At 42.6% G+C, this 10,633-nt stretch overlaps 1 protein-coding gene across 1 annotated transcript; it reads right to left on the bottom strand.

The window, feature by feature from the left end:
* Positions 1-242: 242 nt before the first annotated feature.
* On the bottom strand, positions 243-1,297 carry ier3 (immediate early response 3). The gene has a single exon (XM_088008591.1). The coding sequence runs from the start codon at positions 1,228-1,230 to the stop codon at positions 718-720; it is 513 nt and encodes a 170-aa protein (XP_087864717.1). The 5' UTR covers positions 1,231-1,297; the 3' UTR covers positions 243-717.
* Between the last annotated feature and the right edge of the window lie 9,336 nt (positions 1,298-10,633).

Genomic DNA, 10,633 nt, shown 5'->3' with positions numbered 1-10,633 from the left:
ACATAACTTTTATTTAAATCTTTTAAAGTTTTTATACCATCAATGTTTCAGGAACTGCAGATGGAAACAGGCATAGTAACTAAATCTGCAACAGTTCATTATTGTGCACTGTTCCTTTAAATATAACCTTATTATCGCAAAGCTTATAGATGCACATCTGTTGATGTTTTATTTGGTTCTAAATCTGATTTTAAAGATAAAAACCCCCCAAAAACTTTAGTAAAGAGGCAGAAAACAGGAAGTTCATTTCAACATTTTTATTATAAAATAATAAATAGCAAATAAAATAAATAACCAAATAAGACATTTATACAAAAACAATATTAACATCAGTAGGAGTGTCTGGTTCAGGCATGTCGGCCTACATAAGTGACAGTTTTCATGTAGAAACATTTGATTCGTGGCTCAGTGCAGTCAGTCTGTGTGCAGAATTCACTGATTCAGTTCAAGTTTTCTGGAGTTCAAGTTTCTGTTTTCTTCTTAGTGTTCACAGTTCTGTCATTCTCCCAGATTCTCTCTGTCCCAGACACTTCATCCTCCCTGCAGTGGGGGAGTCTGCTGGCTGGGTGAAGCCGGCGCTCGGAGCCTCCTCCCCGGCCGCGCCGCGCAGGGCGCTCCGCTTCTCTCCGGAGGTTCAAGGGATCTCCTCCAGTTCGGCTCAGTCTTTCATCCCGTCAGCCCAGATTCGGGCGGTGTAGCGGAACCAGTCCGGGGGACTCAGTTGTCGTTGCCCAGTCTGTGGTAGACCAGCAGGGCCACCATGCCCTTCCCTGCGCTCTGCTCGAAGCCGGTGGAGTCGCTCTGCTGGGCGGCCTCCTCGCAGCGGATCGGCGCGGCGCTCCGCTCCGACATCTGCCGGGCCTGCTGCTCGGCCGACTGGAAGCTGAAGCCTTGGTAGTCGCTGATGGAGCCGTCTGCGCTCAGAGGCACGTCGACGCACGGCTCCTCGGTATAGATCTGCCACAGCACCACCAGGCACAGGATGACCAGCCAGCGCTTGGCCTGGCTGCGCTCCGGCGGCGGGAGGTGCATGCGGACCTTGGCAGGGTACATGACCCGGATGCAGCGCTTCTTGGGCCGGATTGGCACGTAGGAGCGCACGGCGGTGGCCTGAGGCGGGATCCGCTCGAAGGTGAAGACCTCCGGCTGGGTGCTGCGGGTCGCCATGCCGGAGCTGAAGGCGAAGCTCTCCTGAACGGTCAGGGTCACGCTGTCGGACCGGGAGTACATTCTCTCTGTTTTCTGTGTTCTCTGTTTCGGGTTTCTGTCTGCGCTCGGAGTCAGATAGATATGCCTGAAAACTTCCAGGTTCCGTCTTTTAAAGGCTTCCTCCTCCAGGAGTGTGTGTGTTTTAGGCCCCTCCCTCTGACAGCCTATTGCTCAGATGAGAAAACACCGAAAAATTAGCATATTTCAATACTTGAATCCAACCGGAGCAGGCAGCTGAGTCACCTCTGGGTGGGTCACATTATCTCACTGCAATGCTAAAATCCACACAAGCAAGTCTGGACAGGCATGAAACTATTCAAATATAAAATTTTACCTACTAAACTATTTAATTTACTCTAAATATTCTAACATCTGTTAGAATATTTAGGACAGATGTTAATCTAGTCTATAATCTAATCTTATCTGTGTATAGAATCAAATTTCTTCCCCTTATTTTAATCAAACATGTTTTACCTTCACATGATATTCACCAGATTTAATAAAAATGTCGTCATTCACATGTTGAGCTTACTGTAAACAGCCGACTGTACAGTTTGTGTTGGTCACGTTAAAAACTGGAAACTTCCCTTAAATCAACGTCAAAGTGTCTAAATGTCAAGTTCAGAAGGTCTGAAGGTTGAAGACAAGGAGAAAAACTTCATTTCTGTTCACAAGGATCAGAAACAGAAGGAAAAAATAACTAGAATATTAATACTAAAGCATCAACACAAAAACAAAATCACACATTTTCAATTTATTAGCACAAAGTATAAACTGAACCTGACTGATTTTACTCTCTTTACATATGGACAAAATATCCTAATAATATGAAATATGAGATGAGAAATAAACTATTGGTTAAAACTGAGAATAAACGGAAACAACTGAAGTTTTATAATTTTTAATAATGAGTTTAGATTAGATTTGAGGGAATTTCCTTCCTGACCAGAAGAGCAGGAAACAGCCACAAAGTTTAAAGTTTATTTTTAAACATTATGAAGACAAGTCAGATAATAGCTTCAGAATCATTAAAACTTTCTAAGAGACAAAAAATTAATGAGAAACATGGAGAAAAAACAGATTTTGGTTCAAAACAAACAAATATCATTTACTGTGAAAATATTTGGAACATTTTCTAAAAATACATTTTCTTGCCTCATGACGGATGTTGTTGGGGGAAGTTTTGGAAATTTTCCGCGCTGTGGTTTTGTGCGCCAGCGGTCATTATGAAACCTGAGGATGTTGTGAAGCCACAGAGGAGGAAACGTTTCTGATGGTGAATATGGAAACCTCCAGCTGAAATGTGGAAAACATGAAGCACGTTTCATTTCTGCAGTAAACATGGATCCTAAGATGATCTAAATATAACAATGCATCCAGCAAAAACAAAAATAAATGGTCAAAACTGAACCATAATTACATTTTTCTGACATTATCCATAACCCTGAGCTAAAATACAGATTAATTTTAAAAACCTTTAAAATTAATTTTTTTCTAAAGCAGGTTTGAGAATTTTGTAAAAAATAAAAAGATGAAAAAGTAACATTTTGTTTGCTTTTAACTGAAAACACAAAAACAAGCCCTTCTGTATCATTATTGGTGAATTTCTGATGAATATTCCTCTTCATGTTGGCTCATTTCACAGGAATCCTCAGACTGACTCAGTGATTAGGAGGAAGGTTGGTGGTGAAAGTGTGTTTGGTCCCAACCTGCAGGCTCCTCTGCTCAGGTTGGGCGACATCCTGTCAGCTTCACTAATCTCTCTCAGGTTGGTCAAACCTAAAGTCATGAATAATTTCAGGTTTTCACTTCCTGTTCCTGTTTTGCATCATTTCCTGTGTGGAGGAACAAACAGCATCTGAAGCTGTTTTCAGTCAGACTGAATGTTGGAGTTTGTTTCATCAGCTGAACTCAAACTGATCATGATGTTGATCTGGATCAGCTGATGATGGTGAATCAGTTTGTCCAGTTTGGAGAACGTTCTGCCCCCTAGTGGACAGAAATGTCCTAGTTAAAGGCCAGAATGTTCAGTTTTAGGACGATTTGGACCGAAGGATCAAATCATCGTCACGTGGTTCCAGGAAAACCTTCCTAATAAAACCTTCTGTATCAACACTTTCGGACCGTTTAGCCGGTTACCATAGAAACAGAGCCAAACACAGTTCCACGTCTCGACTGTAAGCTGTTTAATGAGTTGGAAGCCCAGTTCTGCTGATGTGGACCGGTAACTGTGTGGAGTCGGGACATCGTCCCGCCTGAGCGGATCCATTGACGGGATGCCAGGTCAGCTGGGAGCCGTTCCTGGATCTGCGTACGCAGGAATGTTCAGCCAGCCAAAACGAAAAGATCTGCTACAATGGAGCAATTTCTGGAACAATAGAGAAGAAAACTGGTGAAGCATGAAAGAACCTGGTTCTGGCTCTGGTTCTTGATGAGAGGACGTCCCTCCAGGCTGGAGCCTGTCAGCCGGTCAGAGTCACAATAATCCAGTTATTTTACAGTAAACGGACCAGAGTCAGTGTGAGTATTTATGGGATGTAAACAGCAGCCAGACGTCGTCAGGGCAACCTTTCACTTTGTTTATTAATGATTCTCCTGTTTTCAGAGAACCTCAGTAATAAGGTCCCAGTTTACATGCTGGTTACGGACAGCTGACCTTCATGACCTTTAGTCAGAGTTTCTGCTGAATTCAGGCCAGTGACAGTGAGTATAAATAAATAAAATAACTGTCATTTTACTCACGTGGCCTGGAGAACAATGAGGTTTAAGGACGTTTTCACACCTGATAGCCCGATGGACTCGGTTTGATTACAGACCAATAATCAAACATTTGCTCTAACTGCTGTGGTTTTTTTCTCACTGCAGTGATTCAAAACAACCAAACTCTGTGAACGTCCTGTTCCCCTCCTGGCCTGTGGGGGCGCTGCACCAAGAACCACTGAAGGAAACGACACAAAAACCTTTGAAGACACTGAGAGCAACTTCCTTCTTCACCAGATGGAAACAAGATGGCGGCGTCAGGTTGTAGCGTTTGGAGGATTTCTCTTTACCCTTTAGCTAAAGACCAGAAGACGTTTCTCCTGAAAGCGTTAGGCTACTGCATTTGTTTTGGTTGTCTTTACCCAGAATGCCTTGTGCTGTGGTCCACTTCCTGTTTTTAGAGCGTTATCTGGGCCGCTTGGCGTTCACATATTCATTCAAACCGAACCAGAATTCACTTCAACTGAACTGAATCCGAGGTTTGGAGACGGATCAGAGTTCACTTTCTTGTTCTGCATCAGTTTACGCGTTCACACCGACTCACAGACCAGTTGATCGCCACCTGCTGGACAGGAGTGTAAAGCTAAGTTTCCGTAGGTTGAAGCATCGAATTTGGTGCAAAATTTTTAAATCATCTAACTGATGCAAACTGTGTTTTTAGGATTAAAAATTCAGTTTAGAGTAAAATTTAAGCTGCATCGTGTTTATGCTTCTTTAAAAGGTCAGAATAGATTCAAACTACGGACCTGAGTCTGTTTGGACCTTACAGGACCGGTTTGCAGGTTATTGGTTTATTTTTCCTCCAGACTCATGGTGTTGTAAACAGGCTGTTAGTCTGTTTATATCAGCTCTATGCTGAAGATAAGGAGTTGTGTAGTGGAGCATTGATAGCTCTACAGGTTCTGTTTGTCTCGGTTCCATCAGCGGTTCTGATCCTAATCTCAGCCTCAGGTCTTTTTTTAGTTGTTTCCCAATAACTGCTGAACTCCTCTGTCTGTCTACAGGAGTCCAGCTGCCTGAACCAACAGCAGCTTCTTTGTTTGGTGACATTTAATCTGAGATCTGGGAGGAAATCCAGGAGGAAACCCGGTTCTGTCGGCCCGTTCTCACCAGCTCTTCTCGTTCTGCAGCGGAAAGTTTCTGATAAAATCTCTAAGACTCCTTCCTTCAGTTTGATTGTTTTAGTGGATGATAATAAAGAGCCGTTTGTTTTGTTTCTTCTCTGGGTTTTTCCCTCTCAGGTTTATTTTTAGTGGATCCACCAGAACCACGACTCCTTACTGGAAACAAAAAGACTGTCAGAGCTTCGTCTGAATTAGACAGAAGTTAAAGAGCAGTGAAGAGAATCCAGTTCAGTCCATGACGCATCCTGAATGTTCTGAATCATTTTTACACTTTGGATTCACTTCATCTGTTCATGTTCAGCTTAAACGGCTCAAATGAAAAATAGATAAAGGAACAAGAACCACAGAGCCAAAGCTGGTAGATTTGGCTTAAAAATAAAAACTCAGATTTTTTAAACTAGATACGATTTCTGATTCCAAAAGATTTTTTTCTTTCTTTTCTATATAAATTGCAAATAAAATATTTTCAAACTGTTTTTTCAGACCCTGTCTGGTAACATCAGATCTGTGTCATCTGACCGTGATGAAAACGAACATCTGGACCCGTTCACCAGCTCTGAGACCCGGCAGAACCCGGCAGAACCCGGCCGTGGTGGACTGGGTCAGCTGCGTTCCCCAGCAGATCATCAGAACCAGAACCGCCACAGTTTCTTGTTTGAAGCTATGATCTTGGACTGAACTCATATTCCATGTTTATCTGCAGGTTTTATGCTGACATGATGAAAACGTTCTCATGTTCAGGTGATTTTTAAATGCAGGTTGAACTTTTATGCTGCTGTTGACTAAAACTTCAACTGTTTGTACCTGAAATATGAATTATTTATCCATTTTTAATCCCTTTAATTCACTGTAAAGTGAAGAATCAAACGTCTTCTTCGTCGTCCCTCTGCTTCCTCGCTGTCGCTGGATCGTTTCTGCTCTGGATGCAAACCAGAAGTTTTCTTCAGAGGAAATTCAGTGAAATGGATGAAATCTGATGAAGGTTGATGGGAAGTTTTTCCACAAGTCTGTTCATGAAGACACAAAGCAAAAATAATTATTCATCTCCCTGAATTTTCAGCTTCAAAGAACTTGAGAGGGTTTTCATCACTCACTGCTGAAATTCTCTGGATTTTTCAAACACCTCCACCTTCCCTCAGTTTCAGTTACGACATGTAGATGTGAAACTTTGTGCATGTTTTAAATACCAACAGGACGTTCTGATTCCTTTGTCTTTCACTCTGAGTGTAAACAGAAAGAATCAGAAGCATCTGAACTTTTCCAGGCCTGCAGGAAACAAACCTTACAGCTTGTGGCCGTCGTCCCACAGGCAGCTGCTCCGGTCAGCCAGACATGGAAACGACTCGACGTCTGGAGGCGAGTCCTTCACAGACAGCAGCAGGTCAGGGCGGGCCGAACCAGAACCAGCAGGTCCAGAACCAACAGAACCCACAGGTCCAGAACCAACAGGTCCAGAACCAGCAGGTCCAGAACCAGCAGGTCCAGAACCAACAGAACCCACAGGTCCAGAACCAACAGAACCAACAGGTCCAGAACCACCAGAACCAACAGGTCCAGAACCACCAGAACCAGCAGGTCCAGAACAGATCCAGAACCAGCTTCCAGTCACTCTGACTTCCACTCTCATCTCAGCTCCCTGTCAGATTCCTGGCTGCTGACTGTAGCAGGTCAACATATTTGAAGGTGGCAGATTCTCCAAAGATGGAAACAATGTGAGCAACATTTTAGTGGCATGAAGGAACGCTGAAGGCATCGACCCAGAACGGCTGAACTTCAGAACCACAGAACCACAGAACCACTCTGGTTTATCCGCCCAAAAGGAAATAAACCAGGACAACCTGGAAGGATTTAAACTTCCTTCTTGTGAAGTTTGCTGACGTTTGGTCATCAGATCATCTTTAGCTCTGATATCTGTAGAAACCCCAAAGTTTTTGTTTTCTTTTTCTTTTTTTTTATTTATTTAATCAAGTAATCAATTAGTTTGTGCATTAATAAGCTGGTGACTGAATCAGAATGAAAAAAAAATTTCAGTCAGTGAACACATCGTATGCAAATGCTAACAACAGCTAGCATTAGCAGCTATTCAGGAGCTACAAGGCAATTTTATTTAGCAGATTTTTAAAACCACTAGAGGCTTTAAAATATATAGGAGAGGGAGTTATCTCACTGATGTGTGTGTGTGCGTGTGTGTGTGCGTGTGTGTGGGTGTGTGTGTGTGTGTGTGTGTGTGTGTGTGGCCCAGTCCTCACACACCAGGCCCTCCCAGCTGCAGTCAGAGCAGATGTTCAACCATCCAGACTGCAGATGAAGGGCACAAAGATGAAGCCGACCCAAACTGGACTCCAAAGGGTGAAAACCAGACCAGAGTTAAAAAAAGAAACTAAACTGAAACATCAGCAAGTAAATAAACTAAAACTAAACCAGGAAGTTTTTCTTTTCTGGTTCGTCCTCCTGACCGGTCAGCAGGATGTGAGCTGACAGACACACAGCTGGCTGCAGCTGGACACAGACATGACCCAGCAGAGTCAAAGGCCGTTCACCTCGACTTCATCAGGTGAAACGGAAAGAGAGAGCGAAGCTGAAAACCACCAGGAAGGCTGCAGGAATGCTGAGCTTCTGATTGCTTCATCTGGGGTTTGGAGATTTTTCTCATTAATTTCAGGATTCCAGTAAAAACGGAAGCAGAGATGAAGGAAGCCGATTATTTTTAATGTCTGTTAGTCACATCCAGGCCTGATCAAACAGGCTCCACTCGGCTCGCTCTGACATTCCACAGTGGAACAAAGTGATGACTGATCACATCGTTCTAATTATTACACATGAAACATTAAACTACCTGAGAATCACCTGCAGACGCCTCCCAGAGCCTGAACATGTGCAGGCAGCAACATGACCCCGGACACAGACCAGTCCACGACCAGTCGCCATGACAACCACTTATAAAACAGCTGCACGACATCAGACAGCACTAATATTTTATTGTTTTGTTAACTGTTAGTAATTCTCTCTGTGGACAACAAAAAGTTACAAACTTCTCCATCCAGTAAAATCTCGGAGGTTAAGAGGTCAAATCATGATTTATTCCTTTATTTGGTCGTGACATCATCACATAGGAACCTGCTGACAGGACAGTTTTTCATCAGTTCAATCAAACCAAAGCGAGGTTCTGATCGATCAGGGAACAGATAATCGAACGCTGATCAAACATTGGTACTGCAGACGGTCAGACTCTGATGGAGCAGCTGGACGCTCAGAGGGAGGAAATGATTTTCAGACGACCTGCAGAGTCAGACAGACGCTGCAAACATTCATCAGATCAGTGGAACTAAACCACCATCAACACGTCCAGAAACAGAGTTTATAGTTTATCCGACTTTACAAACATCCAGAAAACATTTGTTTTATTTTTCAACTTCAATTTTAGATGAAACTGCAGGTTTTTCCTGTTCAGAAATCCTCTTCCTGTAAAAGTCATGCTTCGTTTGGATCAAACAGTTTCACACAATAGAAATTAAAATCAAGCCTCAGATTTACAGAATAAATATAAAAATCACCATGAAAATCCATAAAATGAGGCTAAAATATAAATTCAATCATTTGTAACATATTTATATTTAAATGGTTCATTGTTGTTATTGTCTGTGTTTCCTGATGAGAGTGAACAGGTTCTGGTGTGTTTTTGGACCTCTGATCATATTTCATCATCAGACAGAGAGCACCTGAAAGGTCAGAGGTCAGACTGAAGGTCACCTCAGGGTTTTTGGGTTTCCTGCTCTGACTGGAACTGAAGGAACTTTTCCTCCATGATCCGAAATCCGACTGGAAAAGTTTTTCATTCCTTCATCATGATCCTCCGTCTGCAGCTCTCAGGTTTTTCCATCCGGACCGTAAACCACGAATCCTTTTCCTGCAGAGCCCAGAAACGTTTCCTGATTTAAATGTGAGGTCATGTGACCCGGTCCGGGTTCTGCCGGTTCCAGCTGGCAGTCCGGCCATGTGATGTGGGTCAGGCTGATCAAACGGCCCGCTGCTGGAGTCCGGCCATGTGAACGGGCCTACGTGCAGAACGGCCCGGGTTCTGGCTCCGGTTCTGGCCCCGGTTCTGGTCCCGCCCACAGCCGGGTCACATGCTGGTTTCCAGCTCATCAGATCCGTTTACGCTGCCGCCGCCTCGTTTATGTAATTACTGTGATGTGAAGAGAGACGGTTCTGTTGGCTCCAGAACCGAGCTGCCTGGACTTTATTCCTGTTTTCCCTGAAGTTCTGAAGTTCTGACCCGATTAGAGTGAAATGAAATCCGAGCTGAAGGGAATCAGCTTCTCGGAAAGCTGACGGATTAACGATGTTTCCAGAAACAATCAGATTCAAGATGTTTCTGATTCTGAGGCCATTAAAGAAACTCATGAGTCATGAAGCCTCAAAGCCTCATTAACCAGAACCAGGAACAGGAAGTGACGTCAGCTCATTTCCTGTTTGGAGCTTCAGCTTCACAAACTGTTTATAGAGTCAGTTTAATCTGGGAGAAGGTCGAGTTTAATTAGCCGAGTTTGTTATTTGATTAGATGCATTTATAAACAAACACAGATTGAACTCATCAGATTGTACACTGAAAAAACACAACAGCTGATTCAACTTAAATTTATAGCATTAATTGATCACAAAGATCAAATGAAGTTTGTCCAAGTTAATTTAATAAGTTACGAAGTTAAACCAACAAAATTAAAATAAGTTTAAAAATGCAATTCATTCAATTACACCTTTTTATCTGGAACTGTATTCTTTTTTTCGGTTTAGCTAAGGCAACACATCACTGAAACTACAAAGATTATTCTTTGGACATTTACAAAAATACACGTATTCCTTAAAATCTTGAATTTTAATGTTAACCAATTTAATTTTTTTTTACTTCTCTTTATTAAAACCATTAAATCAAATTTAACGTCATCCTAATTGTCATTAAACAGATTTTAAAATTCTACATTTATGCATTTAGATGGAAGGATCCTGCAGGTCTGGGGGCCATACGGAGCTGCTGAGTTTGCTCATGCTTTGGGCCGGCTCTGAATCCAGCAGCTGAAACATTAATACAGTTTAAGAGAGAAAAAATGAAGAATTTAATAAGAGAATTTAAAATCTGTAATAGAAAAAAGCTAAATAAACTTTACCTCAGGTTCACTTCTTCCTGTCGATCATCTGAAAAGCAGCTTTTAGTCCAAATTTAAACAAATATAATAACTTGTGATAAAAATGCAGAAATTATGTTTCTAATCTGTAATAAATTCACTGAATCTTTGTCTTTAAATCCTGATTTTTCTCCTCTGTGTGTCTGAGCTGCTGGACACTAAACGGTTAAATGAGTTGAACGTGCTGAACGTGCTCAGACTGTCTCCTCCTCTCTGGTTCTGGTTCCGGTTCTGGTTCTGAGCCGGCCCGGCAGAAACCTGCAGTCTGTGTTTTTATTTCCCAGCTACAGTGAAATCCTCTGTGAGCTGTGAGTGAAATCCTCCAGCTGAGCGACGTCAGAACCTCGGACCCGGCCA

The sequence above is a fragment of the Poecilia mexicana genome, unplaced genomic scaffold (assembly GCF_051168715.1).
Source record: "Poecilia mexicana isolate PSO_F unplaced genomic scaffold, ASM5116871v1 scaffold_9, whole genome shotgun sequence".
Taxonomy (NCBI): Eukaryota; Metazoa; Chordata; class Actinopteri; order Cyprinodontiformes; family Poeciliidae; genus Poecilia; species Poecilia mexicana.
The sequence above is the reverse complement of the archived record's forward strand: the minus strand, read 5'-3'. Positions and strand labels throughout refer to the sequence as shown.

Bases quoted from the DNA above. Each gene is read 5' to 3' on its own strand.
- ier3 (XM_088008591.1), bottom strand. From the start codon at position 1,230: ATGTACTCCCGGTCCGACAGCGTGACCCTGACCGTTCAGGAGAGCTTC.